The sequence below is a fragment of the Chiroxiphia lanceolata genome, chromosome 26 (genome assembly GCF_009829145.1).
Source record: "Chiroxiphia lanceolata isolate bChiLan1 chromosome 26, bChiLan1.pri, whole genome shotgun sequence".
Taxonomy (NCBI): Eukaryota; Metazoa; Chordata; class Aves; order Passeriformes; family Pipridae; genus Chiroxiphia; species Chiroxiphia lanceolata.
Window position 1 is genome coordinate 2,421,079 of NC_045662.1, and position 25,212 is coordinate 2,446,290.

The following is a 25,212-nucleotide window of genomic DNA, read 5'->3' on the forward strand; positions in this document are numbered from 1 at the left end:
ACCGTGAGGGCAGGTTTGGGACATGGAAGGAGGCAAGAAAAGGGAAAAGCAAGTGTTTCTTCCACAGCCCTGCACATGAGGAGAAGAGGGCTGGTTAACCTCTGGCTTCTCATCAAGCACAATCACAGAATCACACAGAATGAATGGGTCAGGTTGGAAGGGACCACTGGGCTCTGGGTTAGGGTTTAGCTCAGGGCTCTGGGGTGACTTTGTAGCAGCCTTTCAGTACCTAAGAGAGCTGGAGAGAGACTTAGGACAAGGGCCTGGAGGGACAGGACAAAGGGGAAATGGCTTCCCACTGCCCCAGGGCAGGGTTAGATGGGATATTAAGAAGAAATATTTCCCTGTGAGGGTGGGGAGGCCCTGGCACAGGTTGCCCAGAGAAGCTGTGGCTGCCCCATCCCTGCGAGTGCCCAAGGCCAGGTTGGACGGGGCTTGGAGCAACCTGGGCTAGTGGAAGGTGTCCCTACCCGTGGCAGGGGGGTGCAATGAGGTGGTCTCTAATGTTGCTTCCAACCAAAATTCTACAGTTCTCCAGATCCCACCTCCTCCCTGCAGCTCTCAGAGCGTCGCAGCGGGATCAATCCACCCCTTCATTTCAACACCCTGACGCGACCCCGCGGCGCTTCAGAACGACACGAAAACAGAAGGCCTGTGGGAGCTTGGGGCGATCAACACCCCCATCACCACCACCACCACCACCACCACCATACCTTTGTGCAGGTTCTCCAGGGGCTCCAGGACGCCCCTGCGGAAGGAGGCCATGGGGTCCTGGACGCAGGAGCGCAGGCTGAGCAGGCTCTGCAGGTGGGGCTCGCGCAGCAGCTGCTCCCGGTAGGCCACGAACTGCGGGGAGCGGCACAGCAGGGCGGCCACGTTGTGCACGAACTCGGGCACCAGGCAGGTGTAGGCGTTGTCAGCCTGGCAGTAGTGATAGGCCACGACCTGCAGCGAGAAAAGAACAAACAAATCCTGTCTTGGTAGGAAAGAACAAACAAACCGTGTCTTGGCCGGAGCTGTGGCAGCGGCGGCGGCGCTTCCCCCTCGGCGAGGCTGATCCGCCCTGGCAGGGGGAGTCTTTAGGAGCAGCGAGTGTTAACGACCCGTGACAAGGATCCAGACGAATCAGTCGGGGAAAAACAGGCGCTGATCCTGAGAAATGACTGGGCCTGCCACTTGAGGAGTAAATGAAATTAAGCTGTGGCTGCTCGTGGAGATGGACGGTGACAGCAGTTGACGTCTCCGAAGTGCCGCGCTGAGCTTGGATTGTGCTCCGAGCTCTGTTTAAGGACTCGGTGCCGCTAATAACTTGTGATTGTTTCCTTGAACTTATTTTTTATTTGCTGTTTTTCACGTGTCAAGCTCTCTGAGAGCACTCACTAAGTCCATCACAGCAAGGCAGTGCCTGGGAATGACAGATTCCCGTGATCCGGAGGTGGTGGGGGGGAATGTCAGGCTCATTGTACATTACTCAGCCACTGTGATCCTGCTCTTCATTCAAAAAAATCAATTCAATTAGAAAAAAAAAAGGAAAATTTCCTCTTTTACCAGCTTTTCCCTGATTTTTCCAGCTCAGCAAACTCTGCTAGAACCTGCTACATTCTGCCCACTTATTAAAATAAGCAGAAAACCAGTGATATCGTCTCAGGCCAAGCTGCCAACTTTCCTGTTTTCTTCTGCAATACAAAAAAGGGCCTCAGAAATCCCTCTCTGCTTGTAAATCCCTTGGGAAGCTGCCCTGGCACCGCTCCAGCTCCTCCTGCTCCATGGCTGGCTCCAGCCTCGAGCACATCCCATTTGGGATGAGGCTCTGCCAGGGCACAAAGCTTTTCTCCAGCCCCCATTCACTCGGTTTTCCTTTCAAATGTCACTGACTATCCAAAAATATCCCGGTGAGGCAGGTGGGAGCAGTTCTGTCCTGAAAGCACCATCGCCCTGGAGCGCCGTAGCACAGAATATTGCCAAATAAATTGCATTTTTGAACTTGGGAAGGACGAGATGACTGAGGACACGGCACACAGGAGATGCTGTGGCCTCTCTGGAGCTTGTGGGAGCTCAGATGAAACACGCCCGAGGCTTTGGACATGATGAAGGCTTTCTGGCTCTCCACCTGCAATACCCAGCCCTTGGACCACAGCAGGCTCCGGGGTGGTCAAGGATGGTATCAAGGAATGAAAACATCAGGCTGTGGGGTCCCCACGCACTGCTGGCTCAGCACTGGCTTTTAATTTTCAACCTGAAATTACCACCAGTAATTTCCTTTCCCAGTCAAAACGAGGTGTGACATGTGAAGAGATGAGAAAGCTGGGCTGTTATTTCAAATATCAAGCCCTAATACATGTGTTTAAGCTTTAATGGATACCTCCAAATTCCTTACAGAATTCTTCCTACCAGCCAGTTAAAATATAATTAATTCCCCTAGAGAATAGCACTGGGTAAAGTAATAATAAAGGCAGTGATTTCTTTTCAACAATCCTATTTATCTGGGGATTGCAACTTGTGCATTTCACAGAATAAAGTTCTTTTAACAGCCATTCCTTGATATCAGGTTCCAGTAACAGAAACCAAATTACTCTGATTTCCTACACAATAGGTGTATAGACACAAAAATAAGTCTCTTTCAATGAGAGGCCAATTAACTTCTTCTAGGAATCTGAAGAGTTATGTCATGGAAAAAGGGAACACATGTGATACTTATCAAGGGTCACCACCAGATTTTGGGACACACATACAGTGACAACCCAATCAATTTAATGCTCTTCATGTAAATCATGGTTGAATTTGACTGTCTTAGAGGTCTATTCCAATCTTAACAATTCCATGATTCGTGATCCTTGTGCTGGATTTACTGGTGTACTGACTGAGCCTTAACCAGCAGGATATGCTTAATGGGTGGATCTGAGGCTAAACCAGTAAAACAAGGAAGATTTTGGGAAAGCAACCAAAGGAGAGGCACTATGATGTTCTCAGAAACACAACTTGTGCCAGAACTTCATCTTGATGTTATTTATTCCCCGTGACATTTTCTTTATCTTCAAATCACAGGGAGGCTGCCAAAAGCTGGTGCTGCATGTGGAGCCTGGCACTGGGAACTGGGCTGGGAATTGGGCTCCTCACTTACACAGAGTTGGGTGGGAAACTCTTTTCTCACCCTGTAAAACTTTCCAAGGTTTCAAACCCTGTTCCACCCTTGGGAATGAGACTGGGTTGTGTGAGAACTGAATGGAAAAACCTCTAGGATGGAGGTTGGTGTTGATGGGTCTCACCCCGAACTGGTTCAAACCCTGTTCCTTCTCCCCTGTATTTGGTGAATTCCTTTAATGCTCCCACTAATGCTCCAGGGAAGGTCCCTTTTCAATTATTTCACCTTATTAATTATTAACTTTATTAATTGCTCTGGGTTCCAGGAAGAGGGATGGATGCATTACCAGCTCCACTGCTTAGGATTCTCTTCTAAGATAGGGGAGACCATGTCCTGACCTCACTCAGCATCTGAAACAACCACTCTCTATGCTAATCATGATTCTGGGGTGGTTTTGGTCTCTCCTCCTTTTGCTCAACTGGGTAAGCCAAAAAGTACATCCAAAGAACAAAAAAAAAAAGAACTTGCATAGCCTGGAAATGAACTTTTCATTGGAAAAGGTGTGCTCTCTTCAATAAAAGCTTCACTTTCAACAGATCTAATAACTTTGCCTTAAATAACTGCTTGAACAAGTTCCAGCCATCCCTTATCATAAACAAAATCCTTGAATTAAACATGTAATTTTATCTAGAAACTGTATTACAGTAAATGAAATCACCAGGGAACACCATGTGGTTCCAAAGGTAGGGATGTTGCCATCAGCAAACATTTATTTGTGTCTGATACAATTTGAGACATAATTTTTCTACCCGTAGTTTCAATTTGAACTTTGTCATCCCATTGCACTAAACACTATAAACACTAAATTAAGACTTTCAAAACTTTTAAACCTTCATTTCAGCTATCAGGTTTGTCAAATGATGTTTACAAAGTCGGAAGCTGAAAAATTCCTTGCTTTAAAGTCTGATTAAATTTAAATCACTGGATGGTGAACGTTAAGTAGGCAAGGCCTATAAGCAACCCTAAAGCAAGAAGTGGATTACAAAGGATGGGAAACTAACACCTAGATCAAGAGGAGTGTTCAAAGTACCTGTTCATGTAATTTTTAAGGGCTGAGAACACAGTTTTGACAAGCTGAGTGACTGCATGCTGAGAAACCAAGGTGTTATGGTTCCTATATCAAATGGCCAAAGTTACAAACTTGTATCAGTTCCTTTCTTGCTTGAAAAGGATCTGCAAAATAATTCACACTTGTATGATGAGTATTTTACTTCCAGTGATCACCTCCTCCCCTAAACTGACGTGGAGAGTCCAGCTGGCTGCACACCAAAGCAGCACATTTATCATGGGTTTTTTTGGTAGCTCATTTTTTTAAAACATTAATTACGTGTTACAGGGCTTGAGAAACACCAGATGGGGATGGTAGAGCACTGCCTCAAACAGACCATGGCCAACACGACCCCATCCCCCCCTGAAGTGGGGTCAGGGAGCCCCAAAACATTCATTTACTCGGATTACACAAATTTCATCTTAACTGCCAAAGCAGAATTATTAAGACATTATTTATATTCCCTCCAGGTGTTAAACCCAGTAGGTTCTTCAGGATTGTCTTCTCCCAACCCTTTCAACACCAGCCATCCTACTCTCCCCTTTCTGCCACAACCACTTCCCATTTCATCCAGCCTCGTGTAACCTTCACCTTCCTGCTGTCACCACCCTTCCTGCCCTCGTTCCATCCAGGTTCCCTCCTTCACCCACCCCTTTCTTGGATTCAGGACTTGGCCACAGTGTCCCATCCTGACACACAGATGCCCCACACCTTCCTCCAGCTCTTCTCCCCACACCAAAATCCTCTTCTGACCCATGGTCATGCAAACCACGCTCCAGAGCTCCAAGGCCAAGCTCTTGATTCCACCTGGCTTGGGCTCAGCTGAACAGATAGGGAAGGATTCCATGAACTCAGGGGAAAAAGGGAAATATCCTCACATGGGTCAGGAATTAGGAAAACAGTTGCTGGAAGAAGGATGTTAAAAGCAAAACAGCTGCTCCAAGGATAATGAAAATGCTGGTGGAAGAGAAGAGCTGCATGAACACAGCAGGAGGAAGAGGTTGGAGAGGGCAAAGGAGAGGGAAAAAACGAGGCACAAAAGAGAATGTGTACAAGCTGTAAAGTACAGAGGGTGAGAAGGGAGTGAACTGTGAAGAAGGAAAAGACAAAAGAGAGAAGGAGAGGAAATGACATGGCAGCAGAGGCAGGAGATGATAGTAACAGGGGAAAGGCTGAAGGACAGAGGGAACATCAAAGGGGCTGGAGACGGCTCAAGGGAAATAAGTTATTTTTAATTATTAGGGCAGGCCAATTTTAAGCAGTTCTCCAGCACTATTTGTGAAAAAGAATCTCCTCCATTTAGGCAGCATTCCTTTGCCATCACACCTCTGCCATGGTTTGTCTTGGCTTCCTTCTGCAAGGTTCTACCAACCCCCCTTGGCACAACCTCAGACCCCTGAGCTCCTCCAACAGCCTCCTCCCTCCAGGGCTCTTAAAGGGCTTCCACACTGTATTTTAACCATATTTCTGCACCTAATGGGATTTATCTTCTCTTGACCCACACAAAGTAGCTTCCAATAACTGCAGTGAACGCTCTGACCTGCCACAATGCCACGTGCCAGCCCCAGCCCTGGCTGTGATAATGGAAACAGCCACCAGCACTGCTGAATTTATCCACTGCACATGACTGTGACCCAGTATGTGGCACGTGGTGACCCAGTTTATTGGGAATGCTCATTACTTTTACATAGCTGAGTGTGCTGGGAAATGCCCTGGGAAACTCATCAGTGCTGCAGGGCATGGAGGCTCAGCAGGAATGAATCCCTGCACCTCTAGCTAAGGCAGGAGCACTGCCTTTCTTTTTATAGGCCTGCAGCAACGACAGTGATGCTCTGGTTATGGCTTGGAGGATGGGGAGAAGAGCCTTTGGAGCCACCAGCCATGCTCAGCATCAGCCAAATGCACTAATGCAGTGGATGTGCAGCTCCTCCACCAGCTGCTCTGCATGGGGTAGGACCCATTAGTGCAGCAGAGCTGGGCTTTCAGGTCCATTTGTTTAAGTGCTGCTACCACGAGCCACCACACAGCATCCAGAAAGCCAAAGAATAGAGCTGTTCAATGGGTTTGTTAAAACTGGGCAGCCAATCCATTAAAAACCCTCGGTGAGTAAAGGATAAACCTGCAGGGGAAATGGGGAGTGTGGCTGTAACTGGAGAGGACACAGTTCAGGCTTCTCCCTTTGAGCTGAACTCATCTCACTTCGGGCTATTGGAGCTCTGAACGGTGCTGGTGCCTCTTGCTGAAAGGCAAAGGTCACCCAGGACAGCTCTTTGTGGGTCAGCATTTTTCAGCACAGGCTGGAACTGTGGGAAAGCCTCTCATCCTCATTTCTCTGAGGTGAAGGACCAGCTCTGGACAAGCAAGGTTAAGTCCCCATCCCTGGAGGGATTTAAAGGCTGCGTGGATGTGGCACTTTGGGACATAGGTTAGTGGTGGCCTTGGCAATGCTGGGAGAATGGTTGAACTTGATGATCTTAAGGGTCTTTTCCAACCTAAACAATTCTGTAATTCCAAGGTCACACTGCAGCCCAAGTCACACATTGCCCAGGATCACTTGGAGACAGAAAGGTGGCACTGCAGGACAGCCACGTGGTGACCTGGTGATGGTTCCCTGGCCAGAAGAAGTGAAATCAGAAGAATTTTAACAGATAAAGGATTAAACAGTAAAAAGGTTGAAAAACCACAGCACAACAAGGGAGAGCTCTGGAGTGCTGCCTTTGGTTTAGAAACCTCCATGTTTGTATTCACAACCTTTTTTTTTTCTGCTTTCACCTCACAGTGATTCTGTGGTATCAGGCCATATGTTTAGAAGCACTGAAACAGCAGTAGATGGGTTTTTGGTCACACTGAGCAGCAGGAGACGGGTTTTTGGTCACACAAAGCTCCCCACCCAGCTGCACGTGGGGAGCTCACCAGGAAAAGCTGGTACCCACCTATGGCACTGAAGGAGCCACGTCCAGCTTGACCCATTGGCACTGCAGGAAACCTGGCAGCCTGCTCAGTGTCGAGGGCAGACCTGGCATAAACTCAGCAACCCTGCAAACTTATTACCATAACACACACAGGCATTTTGCCACAAAAGACCAACCAGGCAGTTTTGCCAGGAACGCTTCTGTTTTATCTGCAAGTGTCGAGCTGGGTGTTGCAATGTGAGCAGTTTTATTCATGATTTCTGAGAGTTTCCCATGAGACAACTGCTCTTGTCCTCCTGCCCTGAAAATCTCTCAGCTCCATGTTATGGTAGAAGTCCCTCCCAAGATAGGATGGAGGAAAAGGCATGGATACCTCCCCAGCAAGGACTGCTCTTAAGTCCACTGCTGACTGCTGGGACTGATCCACACCCCCACAACTGGTGGGATGCCCATCAGCAGCCACTGCCTCAGCTAGTGCTCAGAGGCAGGAGAAGCCAAAGAGTGAAGGGGAAAAAGAGGATTGTGCCAGCTCAGTTCCCAACAAGAGGATTAATGTTACCTTTAAAATTAGGAAATTAATTCACAGAGCTCTGCTAAGCAGCTATTAATGTGGCCACATATTTAATACTTTCCTTGCAAGGAAATGGGAGGCAAGGCATTTACATCCTGATGCCTCAAGTTTCCTGGCACGTTGCCTTATCCCTGTCTAAATGCCAGCCCTGAACACAATGCCAAGCCCAACCTTGAGCTGACCCTGGGGTGACAGCAAGACTTGGAATTTTCCCTTTCAGAAATACCATCTCTCTAAACTGATCATTACTAGAAGATCTTTAAGGCCTCTTCCAACTCAAACCATATCCAAAATGAGCATTAAGAGCTGGAACAGGACGGCCAGAGCAGACTGGGGTGATACTTCAAGTGAATTATACAAAGGCAGTGTTGTACTTCCACTATTTTCTCCACTAATCTCCACAGGTAGGATCACCCCACTTTCAAAATCTGCAGAAGATAGGCTGTTGGGAAAAGAAATGATTGCAAACAGACCAGTCTCCATTTAAAACTCCTTGTTTTCCCTCATTATTTCAGGAAAAGCTACTGAAAACCCTGATAGGTATCCAACTCCTCATTACTGTGGTTGGTGGCAAAAGGTTCCGCTTCTGGCCAAAGAGAGGGATGGAGACATGAGGAACCTCACCAGCTGATCACCAGGCTCTGGGAGGGAACTCTGCCCTCTGGTTTTGATGTTTTTCTCCCCTAGGACCCACTGGTGAGGACAACATCAGACAACTCCTACTGCAGGTGGATGCAGTTTTCGTGGCATGGTTTTTAAAGCCAAAAATCACACCTGGTTTTCTAAATTGCCTCATTTCTAAGCAGTTTTCTTCTCCATTAGTTTGCTGATGAAGACTGAACTAGAAATCACAGAATCCCAGACTGGTTTGGGTTGGAAGGGACCTCAAAGCCCATCCAGTGCCACCCCCTGCCATGGGCAGGGACACCTTCCACCAGCCCAGGTTGCTCCAAGCCACGTCCAACCTGGCCTTGGACACTTCCAGGGATTCAGGGGAAGCCACAGCTTCTCTGGGCAACCTGGGCCAGGGCCTCCCCACCCTCACAGGGAAGGATTTATTCCCAATACCTAATCTAAACCTCTCTTTTTTAGTCATGGATGACTTCAAACTGCCCCCTGAGACTACAACACAACAGTGCTCTTTTCCAGCACAGCAGGACTGAGTGGAGCTCCTGCTTGGTCATCTGCAGTTACTTATTTCTAAAATTAATGATTTGTTCATCTCTGACATTAAGAGACAAATGCAACCTTTGCCCCCAAGAACTCACTGCACGAAAACCAGGCAGAAAAATACAACCCTGAATAATCCAGAGGAGGAGAAGCAACTGTTCACCTTTCATTTCTGTCATCACAGACACACAACTTCTGAATTTTGGGATAAGTGACATTTTCAGAGGGAAGGGAGTGGGTGAGAGGACGCCGAGCTTCCCACCAGCATTCTGGAGCCTGAGCCAAGCATTACCTAAGACTGTTTGTATATTATTAATCTGCTTTCGTAACGATCTGCATTTCTCCAGCACGACAACCTCGGCCCAACCTGAGAACATCCCGCTCTGCTCAGCGCTCGCAGAGCTGGAACATCTGCACACAGCTTCATCCAGCTCCTCACAGATGGTTCATCTGCCTCCAGAAATATTCCTGACAATTGTGGTTGTCCATCACTGTCAACACTCCCTTCCCTACTTCAATTCTGACTCCTAGTCTTAATACAACTATAAAACACAAGAATACAACTATAAAACACATGTCCAAGAAATGCTTTTCCAACCAGACTGACCAACGGGTCCTTCACTTCTTTGGGCTCTTTTTCCTTCAGCCAGCTGAACAGAAGCTGTTTAAGGAGGCCATCAACAATTCTTTCTTTGTTCCACAGCTACTGACACAGCAATGTGCTGCTCTTCTCTCCCTTCCTCCTGCATCCAAGGACATTCCACTCCTTTTTTCCCCTTCTTTTCTTTGTTATTTTGGATAGCCTTTAGCTTATGTACGTACAGGTCTTCCTAAACTGCCCCTTGCTGGAGAATGTGGCACCAGACACTCAGTTTAAGCAGCTAAATTAGTTTAACTGTTTTTACTGTTGTCTCCCAGCCATTCAGTGGTTTTGCTCTGGTGAGGGTTCAGCATCTTCAAAGCCTCAGAATTGTCCTGGTCTCTCAAAGGCGAGTCAGACACGTGTGATGGGCTTTCTGAACGAGGTGATTGCAGGCAGAACAAAGGGCTCCACGCTGTTATTTTAATGGATTTTCAATTCTGTTGCCAGGTCAGTAATCCTTTTTCCCCCCAGTGTCACTCAGAGGCTTCAAGCCCCACAGCTGGGGAGGAACAGGGAGTGTTTGTTTTATCCAGGAGGACATCACACGGCACGGCTCCTTCCAAGCAAATCAATTTATCCACTGCTGACAGCAAGGATTCCTCGGTGGTGATGCCGAGTTGTGCTACTCAGGAGGTTACTACGAGTGCACTGTGCACACAACTCCCAGCTATCAATCTGACAAACATCCTTAACCATTTTATTTGCCTTTATTTTTCTTCCTGAGGCTTGGTAATCCATCAAACTCACGGTCTGGAGCGTGCCGCACGGCCCTTCTGGAAAAGGCTCTGACGCAATAAAACCAAATTGTTGTCAAAGAAAACAGAATAAAAAACTGACCAAAAAAAAAAAAATCTTGTACTTTCAGAATGATTTCCCTTTGTGATAAGGAAATGAAGCTTTGATTGGGGGTTTAACCACGTGCTTTATTTCAGTGCACGTCTTCAGCCAGCACGTGCTGCAAGAAGTCACCTGCTCTTCCCAAAATGTCACCCGGTTCCGTGTTCCCTCCAGCACCAGGCATCCAAGGATCTGCAGGGATCACTTTGCCTTTAACAGCCAGGGAAAGGGAGGCAGGCAGAGGAGATGCTGGTCTCCAAGGATCCCAGCAAGGCTAACAGCAACGCTGGGAATCGGCCCAAGGTCTCCGAATGCTGAATCAAGCGCCGCCGCTCTGACTCATCCCGGGAATTGTTTGCTGAACACGATGGAATTTTCGGAAGTTCCATGTGCTGCGTCAACAATTTGAGCAGAAGAAGGGATTCCAAGAGCTCTAAGGTCATCAGCCTTGGCACTGATCCCTTCATCAAGGCCTCATGTCTGGGAGCTGGTGACAGTTATTTCTGGAATCTACACTTACAGCAGAGGAGATTTCCTGGGAGATGAACAATCTTACTCCCAGGGTGTAATCCTGCTGCAGGCATGAGGGGCAGGACATCTCCCACCCTCAGCTGTTGTGTTCTGTCACCAACACACAGGATTTATTCTGAAAAAAAAATTCTGGCCAAGGGATGAGCAGGGCTTTAAAACCCTTTCCTAAAGGAGCCTGCAGCCAAGGTAAAACAACCTATTTCTGGTTTAATGTTGGCTGTAAGGATTGTTTCTTGCTCTTTTCTCCAGTGATGAGAGATGCCAAAAAGCTTCAGTGAGTGATCTATGCCGTGGACGTGACAGAATGTTTGAAAGAGCCATCTCCCTTACCTTTTCCAGGAGGAAACTGAAGCTAAAACTGCATCCATTTCTCAGTTACGTACCCAGCAGGATGACTTAAGCACTCAGGGGAAGAAAGCTGAGATAGATGAGGTATTTTAAGCAGAGACAGCACATTTTACTGCCCTTTCTGGGAGTCTGCAATGCTTCAGATTTGCAAGGAATACGATGACTAATGTGTTCTGAACAAAACCAGACCTGGGCATCGCATTCCTTTCAAGAACTCCACGTGGAAGAGGAGAGGATCAAGCCTTAATATTTATTTATGCAGCCACCACACTCTCCCTGCCTGGCCATCTGGGTCAGCACGAAAGCAGACAGGACAAGACAGTATCTGGCACAAAAAGCCAAGCAAAACACGTCCTGGTAATAATTTAGAACAAAGACTTTGCTTGTTATTTTCCTCTCCAAAGCAGGAGCAGGCAGAGGAAAGCATTAACTGCTCCCATCCCCCCCAAAGGGGTAGGAGGAGAGAGAGCAAACTCCTCGGATTTCAAAGGAATAGAATGGCACCTTCCCACCACCACAGAATTAGGGTTAAACCTCAGTAATACAATAAAACTCAAGCTGTAAATCTCACGTACACAAGTGACAGTGTTCCATATGTTCCACACAATCCACTCCTGCCAGAGCAGCAAGTGAGTTGTGTATTGCTCCACGGGCTCTGAGCTGCTTGGGAGGATTTCCCAAAAAATACCCAAGTGCACACACAGCAGCAACACTCAGCCTGGGCCTCCCCCCACCATACCCTTTCCAACAAAACACTGCTCAAACTCTGGGCAGTTTTGTTCTCACTGCTAAAGAAAAACCACAATTATTCCGGTAATAACCGTGTCACATCCTAACATTTGTAAGGAGATAGGATGGCTGGGAAAGACAAACCCTCAGAGTAGCAGGGGAGTGTGTATTTGATGTAGTCTGAACTTGAATTTCACTTCAGAGAAAACAACTTTCCTGGGCAATAAAACTCCTCCCAGAGGTTCTCTCTGGAGGCTCCCCGGGAGCCGTTTGAGCGCGCGTGTTTTCCAGCACGCCGGGTGACGTGAGTCACAGGACTTCCACTCCAACTGATGTTTTCCCAAGGCCCCAGAGAGCCCAGAGAGGGATGTTTTCCATACCTGTGAGGCCAATCTCCTCATGGCCTCCTCCTGGCGCCGGCGCATCTCCGGGGTGCCCGGGCAGCTCCCGCTGGTGATGGACGGGTGAGCAGAAGGTGGTTGGGTCAGGGGCAGTTCCCGGTTGGCATCCACATCTGCCCAAGGAAAAAAGAGGTTAGGAATTGCCACAGGACAAGCACTGACAGCTTTATTACAGACCAGGCAGCTCCTAAGCATGGTAGTTAAAGTAACTCCCACAAATACTCTGGGTTAGGATTTCAGGGATTTCCAAGCCGGAGGCTCCCCAAGAAACTGCTTTTTGGAGCAGCACTTTTGGGAAGGACCTTTAAGATACAGCTTTGAGGCTGTCTGAGTTCAAGGAGTGTCTGGACAATGCCCTCAGGCCCATGGTGGGATTTTTGGGGTGTCCTGTGTAGGGCCAGAGTTGGACTGGATGATCCTGATGGGTCCCTTCCAACTGAGCATATTCTAGGATTATTCACCTTCTCCACTGTAATTTCATTGGCTTTAAAGTAATGACAATAATGGAGTGAACTGGGCACTCTGGAAGGCCCTGCCTTCAGGTTTGGTGGATCTGAGTGCAGAGCTCTCCTGCTCTGCACTTCTGCCAACAGACCTCGTTATGAGCAATTGCTGGTTAATTTGGTTCCAAGTCCTCCTTCAGCACAGACAGCCAATTTTTCTGAATTATGAGCCTATTTTCTAACATAAATAAACGGAGAGCCCCAGCTAACACAGCCATCTGAAGCCCATTAATGTAATCAGGGGGAGAGGAGAAGGAGCAGCACCAGGATCTGGAAAAGGCTTGCAAGCAAATAATAAATTATCCTGGAATCATCTCTGGCAAGTTTTACCGTGTTCTATTGTGCTTTAGCTGCTTCTTTTGCCTGGCAAGCAGAAACTGGCTTTACCACCAGATTGCTACCACAGCTCATCCACCTGGCCTTTGTGGATAACATTCCCAAACCACACTGATCTTCACTCCCAGGAACCCACACAGAGGATTTTTGAATGACACCAAGACATGCAGCACTTGCTGATGTCTAATTACTGGTTATTTTAGGAATGTTTTAAGAACAATACCATCCTGAAGTGCAGCCTGTGCTGGCACAGGGTTCTCCTGCCTGGATTGCTGCAGTGCATCCCTGAGCTTGACTGGAAATCATCATGCAAACAATGACCCATTTAATGGTAAACAACAGAGGAGGAGGATGCTGCCTCCATAATTAAACCCTGGGCATTAGGATGAGGCACATCCTTGATTCTGAGCCTGTAACACCACTGTCACCTGTATTAATTTTCTGAGACAGGAATTAGAAGGATGAGGCTGCACTGAAGCCACTTTACTAATGCTGATTGCACAACTGCTGTAGCAGAGTCAGACCACCTGATTAGCACTTACTATTAAACACAGATTTCACTAAGCATAATAGATTTTTTTTTTCAGCATGTGGAAAAAGAAACAACAAAGAAACTTATCATAGAATCAGAGATGAATCATAGAATATCCTCAGTTGGAAGGGACCCACAAAGATCTCACAGAATAAGTATCATCTTCTACAGCTAAACTAGGACTTGTGATCTCTTTAGGAAATAAAGTCAAATTAAATACTGATTCTTAAGGTTTCCATCCCAATAACTAACACTGAGGAATCATTCAGCTTTCAACTTCATGGACACACCAGACTGTGTTAGGATCTTCATTCTTCATGCACGAAGGGTGCAGGGCACCTTCTCATGGGAGAAACCCAGCTTCTAGTCCAGAAAGAGTTAAGCACAGTGGTCTCTTTAATCTCCCCAATCCCCCCCAGTAGACTGGGGACACACACACACAGTTGGTGCACTGCAGAGCTGCAGTTAAAATATAGAAACAAGCCCTGCCTTTCACTCCACATTGTTCATTTAGCTCTGACAAGTGACACTATTGAACATGCCAACCCCCGGTGACATTTCAGCTCTTCTGACAGGGCAAGAGCCCTGCACTCCAGTAAACAGATTTAACTGCAGCTTCTCTGAGGTACAGTGACCTACATCCTCCAAGATACCTTCAGGTACCTCACCCAGTATTTTTAGTCCTGTCTTACTGAGAGCTGAGTGATTTTAAAATGTTGTCATCCCCACCTGCAAACCTGCCAGCACGGAGTGATGGGAATTGGATGGGACCACAGGAGGGAGAGCAAACCTGCTGCTGAGCCTACATGGGCTTGTGACCCACCCTGAACATTTATACCACGATAAACTGAGACAATCCATGCTGGAAGGAGAATGCACTGCCATGGATTTGTGATCAGAGAATATTGGGTACCTCGTCTCACTGGAGATGGTACAAGCAGGGGGACTGGACTGGATGACCTTTAAAGGTCCCTTCCAACCCAAGCCAGTCTGTGCTTCTGTAATTCTAAAACTGGACTCTTCCCAATCAGAGCAAGTCTGTGATGTTTCTAAGCCAGAGAAATCACAGACAGACTATTCTGATTCCTCAAAAAGCACCTTTGGAACAGGAGCAGTATAAAAGCCCCATTTAGCAGAACCTAAAGGGGCCACAAGAGACCTGGAGAGGGACCTTTCCCAAGGACATGGAGGGGCAGGACATGGGGGCATGGCCTCGAGCTGGCGGAGGGTAGATTTGGATATTGGGAAGAATTTATTCCCTGTGAGGGTGGTGAGGGGCTGGAATGGAATTCTCAGAGAAGCTGTGGCTGCCCCATCCCTGGAAGTTTCCAAGGCCAGGTTGGATGGAGCTTGGAGCAACCTGGGCTAGTGGAAGGTGCCCCTGCCTGTGGCTGGAGGTTGGAACCGGATAACGCCTAAAGGTCCCTTCCAACCCAAACCACTCCACGACACACTGCTGACAGGTCCTTCCTCTGCTTGGCAACAAGCACCAAGCTGATTTCCGGGCCCTGAAGAGAAAACCAGGATTATTCCAACCAAAACCCTCCTAAAGGTCCCTGAGTTGTTCACCCCCCCGTGCTCCGCACTCACGCTTGGGGGAGGCGTGGGGGCTGTCCGAGGCGATCTGTCTCATGCGGGTGCCGTGGCAGCTGAGCGCCACCAGCCTGGAGATGATGGCGGTCTTGCCGAAGCCGATGTTGCCGACGATCACCACGCCGCGGTTGACGCTGGCGTTGGAGCTCTGGAGCTGCGCGTCGATCTCGTGGAACACCCAGTCGCGGCCCACGAACACGGACTCGGTGGTGATGCTGGGCACCTCGAAGAGCAGCGGCTTCAGGGAGATGTCGGGGGGCCTGTAGGGCGCGAACCGCACTGCGGGGGGAGAGACACGGAGAGGGGACGTCACCGGGCACGCCGGCGGGGAAAGGAGGGCTGGGAGCTGATGTTTAATCTTTTCATCTCAAAAGGTGACAAGGACACTCGTTTCCTTACGTTTGTTGGTAAAGCATCTGCTGTATTCACAGGATCACAGGGTATGCTGAGTTGGGAGGGACCCACAAGGATCATCAACTCCTGGCCCTGCCCAGGACACCCCAACAATCCCACCCTGTCCCTCAGAGGGACAAACCCTCCTGGAGCTCTGGCAGCCTTGGGGCTGTGCCCACTGCCCTGGGGAGCCTGGTCAGTGCCAACCACCCTCTGGGGGAAGAACCTTTTCCTGAGATCCAACCTGACCCTGCCCTGACACAACTCCAGCCATTCCCTGGGTGCTGTCCCTGGTCCCCCCAAAGCAGAGTTCAGTTCCAGCCTCTCCTCTGCCCCTCCCTAGGAAGTTGGAACTGCAGTGAGGTCTCCCCTCAGACTCCTCTTATTGTCCTGCTTTCAGCTGGGAAGAGTTAATTCCTTCTCAGCAGCTGTCCCAGTGCTGTGCTTTTGATTTTGTGAAGGACTTTGGTTTTCTCTCATCTCATGCTCTGCCAGGGAGGAGGTGCACAAAGGAAACTGGGAGGCAGCAGAGCTGGGACAGGTGACCCAAACTGGCCAAAGGGATATTCCACATCATGGAATATCCTGCCCAGTATATCAGCTGGGGGGAACTGCTGGGAAGAGGCTGATCTGAGTTCAAGAAGCGGGTTCTGGCATCAATCAGCAGGTGCATTGTGAATCTCTTGGTTTTCCCCTCTTTATTATCATTATTATTATTTACTGATATTATTATTGTATTTTACTTTATTTTCAATTATTAAACTGTTCTTATCTCAACCTACAAGTTTTACTTTGATCCTCCTCCCCATTTCACCGGGGTGTGGGGGGAAGAGAGGAGAGGGATTGAGCAAGAGGCTCTGTGGTGCTTCATCTCCAGCTGGACTCATTCACACCATTTTCCACCAAAGGAGTTCAGAGAATTTTACAGGATGAAGTGGCTCAGAGCTGGGGAGAGAAAGTGTGGCTGGAGAAATTAATTTCCTTGTTTAAACCCACCATAATTAAAGGCTCCAGGCAGAACAGTGGGCTCTGCACGGCATCCCCTGGGAGACAGGATTGTCTGCTCAATCCAGACACACAACGTCTGCTCACCTGCTCAGAGCACAGAACAATCTCAGCACCTACAAGTGCTAAATCAATCTGAGCGAAGTCATTTCGACTCTCCTAAAGTAAATAAGTGAAACCAGACTGCTGACAGGATGTTCCTGTTTGGCAATTAAAACGTTGTCTTGTTTCACAAGGAAACACGATGTTGCAAAGCAACCTAAGGTTAAGAGGGAGAGCAAGAAATATCTTCCCTCACAGACCACGTGGGCTGGGGCACTGCCAGCACCTAAAAACGTGGATATTGATTGTGTTCCTTTTCCCATTTTTAAAATGCATTAGATTATAATAAAATACACAGCAAAATCCAAACCAGCCTTGAAACTATTTCGGGAGCACCTGAGGGTGAAGGGAGAGGGTATTTGCCATTTTTTCCACTTGGCAGGAGCTACCTAGGGAATGAATAACCTAAAGAGAGCAATGACTGCACGGACACGGTGCAAAGATGCTCTTAGGTGGCAACTGGAAGAAGAGACCAATTCTTCCAGGTCTCTTCTCCCAGGTAACAAGAGACAGGACAAGAGGAAATGGCCTCAAGTTGTGCCAGGGGAGGTTTAGTTTGGGTATTAGGGGAGATTTCTTTTTCAGATACAGAATCAGAGAATCATTTAGGTTGGAAAAATACCTCCAAGATCACTTATCTACCTACATTCAACCTCCTGGTTCTTCCAACACCACCAGTCACTGACCAGAGCAAAGCAAAGCCCTTCTCCTGCCACCCTGGGGGGACATTTCACCGCTTCAGGCTCTGCAATCCCAGGGCTCCCGGAGGGCAGGGGGTTGAGAAAACACTCAAAATGAGCCTCACTGGTTTGGAGAGAAGGGCTGAGAACATGCTTTTTGTCCCACCAGCCACCAAACCCCCCCCAGGTGCCAGCAGGAGGCCTTGATTTCACCACGCCGTGTCTGGAAGACAAACGTTCTCCTCGCTGGACTGCCAGAAACGTTCGGGAATAATTTAAGACCGCGCTGACTAATTGCAGTCCGTGTGCCAGATCCTCATTAATTCCCAGGCCTGTCTGCTGAACCACTCCAAATCCTCCTGGCCACTCTTTTAATTTTACAACCCTCAGTGCCAGTGGTCCCCAGGAAAGGCACAACCACCGGGGAAGACTCCGGAGCTCCAGGGGAAATTTTGTGTTCAAAGAGTTGAAAAAATAACCCCAGATCACAAGGAAGGGAGGCTGCAGCAGAGCTTCAGCATTTATTAATTAATTAATTAAAGGATAAGCTAATAGAAATGCTCTGAACAGCAGGGAAGGAAGGTTCAGAGTATGGGGTGAGGATGTGCAGACACATTTTGGATGAACACCGTCAGCTGACTTCAGTGCTTGTGAAAATCAAAGGATGTGCATAAGCTGCCTTCCCATCCTTGAAAATTTGTCAAACACTTGCTGGGATTCATATTCCTTGAAATTGAGCATTTTATAAAACTGAAGCCAGAGTACCACAGAAACAGCCCAAATTTCTGATAATACCTTAACACAAATCAAACCCCCACTTTCCCTGGGAATGAGGGTGTGTGGAGTGGGACAGAACAAGGTCCGAGAGAGGAAAATTTTCATGTGCAAGTTCTGTAGGACCCAAACTAAACTCAAATCCCAAAGCTGAGGCACTGCCTCCCATACCCATCCTGGTTCTGAAAATTTCACTTCAATCAACCCAAATCCAGGTGTATTTTTATGTGCACAGCTGGAAAAAGCCACTGAGATGGAAAAGAGCAGGAGCACAGCCAGAGAAAGGCCCGCCCTGTTTTACACCCTATGCTACACAAAGTGAATTTTTAGTTATTTTAGTCGTTGAAAGGCTCTAAAATGCCTGTTCAGAAATCATGTTTTACATACTCCCCTCTCTCCAAACAGGGATTTTTTTCTCAGCTATGCTGGCAATCAGCACCCACAGCTCATGAGCTGTTTTCTGGCTTTTTTCTAGATGAGTTTTATTGCTGTTTTAGAATTTTTTTCTGATGGAGGACACATTTTGCTGCCCAAAACCAGCCATTACAGGGCTCCACAGCCTGACAATGCCAATATACCAAGAGGAAGCCCAGGTGAGAAGTGCTTTGTATTTCTTACAGTGAACTGTGGTTCTGAATAACCATCCCCATCCGCTGTGTCCCTCTTTAATTAAGAACCCACAAATTAGCCAAATGTCTGAGTTTCTTCCCTTTATTGCTTTAGACTGCAACTCCTGGGTATTAGGTTGGATATCAGGGAAAATTCCTTCATGGAAAGGGCTGTCCAGCCCTGGCACAGCTGCCCAGGGCAGGGGTGGAGCCCCCATTCCCAGAGGGATTTAAAAGCCCTGTGGATGTGGCACTTGGGGACATGGGTTAGTGGTGGCCTTGGCAGGACTGGTTGGACTCAATGATCTTAGAGGGTTTTTCCAGCCTTAATGATTCCTGATTCTTTCAACTGTTATCTTAAACAGCCACTGGGATGAAACCAGTTCCTATTTCTCACAGTCCACGTGCCTAAAAAGACTAAACTATTTTTTAGTGTTTTTAAGAAGCACATGAAACTCTCCTGCCCAAGAGGTGATGGCATTGAACACATACCATGAGGAAAACCCTCTGAAAATTATAAAAGACAATTTAAGGAAAACATGCCACTGTTTCATGTTTTATCTATATATTATCTATAGATATCTATATCTATCTATATATTATATATCTATATAGATATCTATATCTATCTATATATTACATATCTATATCTATATCTATCTATATATTACATATATAGATATCTATATATTTATATATATCTATATATTACATATAATAATACACTGGGAGAGTGTAAACCATCCACTCCTCCACCCCAGACACCTTGGTTCTTCCCACCCTGCATCAGCTGGCATTTTGGAGCAAAAAAAACCCTGATGGCCCAGCTGGGATGTTCTAATGCCCCTCATTTTGTTGCCATCTGGCTCCTGCTCCACATCACAGCCAGAGGGTTTTTGGGATACAGCAACCTCAAGCAGCTTCAAATCCCATGGGATGAAAAGCTGGGAAAGCAAAAATTGCCTTCCCCATCCTATTAAAAACCTGTCACTGGGATGAATCCTTGTCATGCTCTTTGTGTTGGGATTGCTCAACTACTCCCCTGGTTAAAAGCACTGATTTAACAAAAAATAGCAGGGCCAGCCTGCCATTTAGTCTCTCTCTGGGATTTTGGAACGCTGGGAATAACCAGTGGGTTGTAACATGTCCCTCGACACTGGGCCAGGAATGGCTTTGCTATTTCAGCCCAGTGCCAAGACCAGAGACGTTAAAATTAAACCCAAGTTTAGGATTTCCAGCTGGAACAAAGAGCTGCTGTTTATACCAGCCCAGACTGATGTAATTTCACAGCAATATCTGCAACATGAAGCATTTTGGGGAGGGAAGGGGGAGCCCCCCCTCACATATTAATTTAAATGAAAATATTTCCAAATAGTGATGGGTTGGGGTTTTTTTTCACATCCTCTTCTTCTCCCTCTCTTTTTCAAAACAGCAAAGAGCCTCAACCAGCATCAGATACAAATTCCAAAAGAAAACCCCCAAACGCTGCTGTTCTTCTCAGGCAACTGTCACAAAAAAGGGAGGGAGGGGGAAAAAAAAGAACAAAAAGCAGAAAGAAAATATGTAGTGCTACACGGGTTTTAAGAAAGTGTGTCTGGAAAACAATTTGATTCTGTTCCTACAATAAAGTTGAATGTTTTGGATGCAATCACTGCAAATTACGCAGCCTTGGCAAGCTGCTGCCTCCCAGCATATGGAAATTTGGTCTGTCAAACTTTTGCTTTCTTCACTCACTGCCTGCTAATGCATTTCTAGAAGTGCCTCCCCAGCCAGGGGATTTCATTACAAACTGCCCTCCACAGCTCCCAAACCCAGTTTTTGGGGGGCTCGTTCCTTGGCACAAAGCCCGGTCAGGCTGGACCAGGTCGGGTGTGTGGGGCTGGGTGAAAACCCAACCTGTGCCCTCCAGCTCCCCAGTTCCTCACCCCAGATGGTGGCACTTGCTCAAAAACACCCCAGAGAACAGGAAAGTTTCATGTATGGCCAAAAGAAACCCATATTCTTTGTACAGGGGAGAATAAACCAGGCACAGAAACAACCTGAAAATATCCCAAATGAGCTTTCCCAGCCACTTATTCATCTGTGCAATGACAAATGAGGGGATGAAGCATCAACCCAATGCTCTGTTGCAGACTCAGGGCTGCCCCAGTGACAGCTTGAGCATGTGGCCAAAGACTGAGCTCAGATTAAAGGGGGGGTGGAAGTTGTAGGGTGGGCTGAAAAATCCCGAGGACATGGAGCAAATGGAGCTGGAGCTGCCTGGGAACAAACAAAACACTAAAATGTCAGCCCTGGCTCCTCTTCTCATTGCTAACATCTTGTTTGTGCAATTTGCCAGGAAGAACCACAAAAATCTCCCCTCTCAAAGGGCCTTTCAGAAGGCAAAGGGCTGCCTGAATGTGGGCATTGTGAGCATCCCTATGAGGGACACGTTGGCACAGTGGCCCTGTCACTGTGCTGGGCTCATTCCCCACTGGCACCCTGCAAAATGCAAGGGGGGGCTGCAAACCTCGGCTTTGGATTGAAAAAAAAAGAAGTAAAAACAATAGTAGTCCGATAACATTTCTAATTTTTTATAAATTATCAAAATATTAACCCCATGGGGATCAGCTGGGAGAGCTGGGGATGTCCAGCCTGGAGAAGAGAAGGCTCTGAGAAGAGCTTCGAGCCCCTTCCAGTGTCTAAAGGGGCTCCAAGAGAACTGGGAAGGGACTTTGGACAAGGGATGGAGGGACAGGACAAGGGGGAGTGGCTTCAAAGTGAGAGTAGGTTTAGGTTGGATACTGGGAAGGAATTCTTCCATACTGGAAGGAGAATGCACTGCCATGGATTTGTGATCAGAGAATATTGGGTGCCTCGTCTCACTGGAGATGGCATGAGCAGGGGGACTGGACTGGATGACCTTTAAAGGTCCCTTCCAACCCAAGCCAGTCTGTGCTTCTGTAATACTAAAACTGGAGTCTCCCCAATCAGAGCAAGTCTGTGATGTTTCTAAGCCAGAGAAATCACAGACAGACTATTCTGATTCCTCAAAAAGCATCTTTGGAACAGGAGCAGTATAAAAGCCCCATTTAGCAGAACCTAAAGGGGCCACAAGAGACCTGGAGAGGGACCTTTCCCGAGGACATGGAGGGGCAGGACGTGGGGGCATGGCCTCGAGCTGGCGGAGGGTAGATTTGGATACTGGGAAGAATTTATTCCCTGTGAGGGTGGTGAGGGGCTGGAATGGAATTCTCAGAGAAGCTGTGGCTGCCCCTGAATCCCTGGAAGTGTCCAAAGTCAAGTTGGATGGGGCTTTAATTTAATCTTAAGTTAGTCAAAATGTCAGGAGTCCAGATGTGGGTGATGCTTTGAAAACCTGGGGTAGTGGGAGGTGTCCCTGCCCGTGGCAGGGGATGGAACTGGATGACCCAAACCGTTCTGGGATTCTGACTTTCACATGGATGTAGACAAAGCAGGTGCAACCCAAGCTCCCACCCCACACACCCCCACGAGTGGGAATTCCCCAGGCCGAGCTCCCACCTCTCAGGTCCTGCTGTGCCCGGGCTCCGGCCACGCTCTGCCGCGGCATCCGCAGGGACGTGCGCAGGGGGGTGTGTCTCTGCTCGTCCAGGTACGCCAGGTCCTCCAGGTGGGCCGAGCTGGTGGCTGCCAGGAGAGAGCAAAGAACCACATCACACCCCTGGCCTTTGCATTTCAGCCTCTGGTTATCGGATTTTCATTTTTATACGCAGTTAAAACCACCCTGAGCCGACAGAGCTGAGATGAACCAAGCCCAGTTGCCCTCAGCCAGGAGCAAAGAAGTGCTCTGGTGACTTCTTCTCATGCCCCATTGGTGCCTGCTCTGGTTTGGTCTCCTGTTGATGTTCCCAAATAAAAGCAGACACACGGAAAATGGAGACATGGAGTCTCTCATATCTGATTTCACTCCTCCCAGTCACAAACTCAGCCACGTCTGTGCAGAGCTGACACAGACACTCAACATTTCCTGCTACGTAAAAGACAACTCACCAGTGCAGTTCATGCTGGAGCCCACAATCTCCTCCTCAATTATTTTAGAGCTACTTAATTCGGATATTAACATTTATCTGTCCCTAAAGCCAGAATTAGTGGCTGAAAAAATTAAACTTTCAACAGCCCAGTAAAAAAAAAAAAAAAAAAAAAAGAATAAATGAGAAAAATATTATCTGAACTAAAGAAGATAACTTTACTATTGCAACGTGGCTTGCTCATGGGAGAATTTAGTTTTCTTTGCAATGCTGGATTAAATAGGAATAATTTACTGGTCTCTGCTGAAGGTGCCATCACTACATGGATAAGCACAGTTGGAGCAGACTAGAGCTAACACTGGCCACAAAGCTGCTGCCATGGTGATGATTGGAAAATAGGAGGAAATGCGGTTTAACAAAACAAATTTGGATCCCTTGCATCTGAATTTACCCATTATTCTGCCATTTCAGACCCTTGTCAGCCAAGGAATTTACAGAGTATTATAAAGCAAAGGAATGAAAACTTCATTTCATGAAATAATCTTCCCAATTAGAAACAGAAAACTTTAAAATCGGTCTTTGCAGATCACCAGCTCTGCTCTTGTTCTGATAACCATTTCCAAAATTCACATTAAACTTTAACCCATGGAAACCAGCCCTGGGCTGCTCAGCACTCTGTCTGCAGCACTGCTTCTATTTCTTTGGTTTTTCAGCCAATTACCACAACAAGATTATTATTTTAAATTGAACTAATTCATTAAATGACTTCTCCAAAGGCTGCCCGGGAAGCTGACATTAATTATTTGCTGGGAATTGGGTAAATATTTTGATACAGCTCTCCAGAGTCACTCAGGGCACCAGACTTGGGATCTTTCCTCCCTGTGACCCAACACAAGATGCAACAATTCAACAAAACCAAAAGGCAGAACATTTCAAAACTAAGGGAAACACTTTTGTTCATGCAATTCTTAATGACCACGTAAACTGCAGTCAAAAATTAAGCATGCTGCAGTCATGGTGCTGCAGTCAAAAATTAAGCAAGATTCAGACTCTAACACAGGTGGGGAGAAGGGGCAGGAATTTTTAACGCTGTTCTTCAAATTGCCTGAACTTTCCAAGTTTTAAGAAAGAGAAAAAGGGAGACAGAGGACAAAAGATAAACAAGAGGAGAAAGAAAAAATAAAAGAGGGGGATAAAACCATCAAGGTCTGTTTTTAGAAGTCCTTCATGCTCCTGTACTCGTGCAAAGTTGATTAGATGCTGACTGTGAAGGATCGATTAGAGCCGAGATGCTGCAATTACAGAAGGGGCTTTAGCAGGGACATGGGTTATTTTCTGTGGGCACTGAGCTCTCAACATCACCCTCAGGGTCACTCCTGCCTGGCCCCTGAAATGTGCTTTTTGCATTGCAATTTCTGCCCAGTTTTGCAGTGCCACGAGCCAGAGGATCTGCAGGGGAAGAGCAGGTTCACTGCAGCACCCCCAGGAAGATCCAGAGTGTCCTGAGGGTACCCAGGAGCCTGGTACCACATCAGGCAGGGTGGTCCTTCCTCCTCCAGCCCTCATCTCTCCATCCATGCCAGACTGTGCCTCAGGGGCTCTGAGCAACCTGGTCTTGTAGAGACATCTCTGCCCATGAGAGGGGGATGGACTGGAGGACTTTAAAGGTCCCTCCCAACCCACCCCCTCTGAGGCTCTTCAGTCTTTCCTTACAAATCAAGGAAAGCCCATCAGCTCTGCTTGCTCCGGAACCAGAACTGTGTCATTTCCTGGGAAGAACTTCAATCCTGACAGTACATTTTATTTTTCCTTTTAGTTATTTGAAGAGTCTCATTTCCACCTCTGTCCTGCCTGTGAGATGAGCACCAGCTGCCACCCCAGATGTTTTGCAGGAGTGGACTTTGTGGCCAGTGGCCTGATTTACTGCTGGCCCTACAAGAAGTGAGGAGTTATTTCTCAGCAGCCCTTCCCACCTTCATCATCATCACCATCTTCTACAGCCACAACAGAGGAGACTCTCACACAGGGTCTGTTTGCAGATCCATTGCAGTTTTGCCAGGGGTTATTTTCCCAATTGTCAGTAAGTGCCCTGCCAGGGCTCAGGATGAACTGAGATTTATCTTCCTGATTTACAGCTGAGGAATAATTAAAGAGATCTAAGGCCAGAGGAAGTGGGAGCAATTTTTCCTGAGAATACGCTTCAGCACTTTGAAAATTATGCAAGATCAATTTATCTCAGAAAATATTAAACTGTTGAAAGCTTCCCCTCAATCCTGAACCTTATCCCATGTAATGAGACCCAGTGACTGCAGACAAAACACCACAGAGGGGAAAAGTGTCTCCTTAGAAACAATATTTGCATCCT

The 25,212-nt window shown here is 47.4% G+C and overlaps 1 protein-coding gene across 9 annotated transcripts in view; it reads right to left on the minus strand.

Annotated features, from left to right (window-relative positions):
- TANC2 (tetratricopeptide repeat, ankyrin repeat and coiled-coil containing 2) overlaps positions 1-25,212 on the minus strand; it is a 237,981-nt gene that overhangs the window by 55,650 nt on the left and 157,119 nt on the right. For all 9 annotated transcript variants that reach the window (XR_004360907.1, XM_032711002.1, XM_032710999.1 and 6 more), the window contains 4 exons: positions 22,381-22,506; positions 15,294-15,575; positions 12,312-12,445; positions 714-945 (listed from right to left, as the gene is read on the minus strand). Coding sequence is in view for 8 of the 9 variants with exons in the window: in XM_032711002.1 (XP_032566893.1) it covers positions 714-945; positions 12,312-12,445; positions 15,294-15,575; positions 22,381-22,506 (774 nt within the window). In the remaining variant the exon portion in view is untranslated. The remainder of the gene's footprint in view (positions 1-713; positions 946-12,311; positions 12,446-15,293; positions 15,576-22,380; positions 22,507-25,212) is intronic.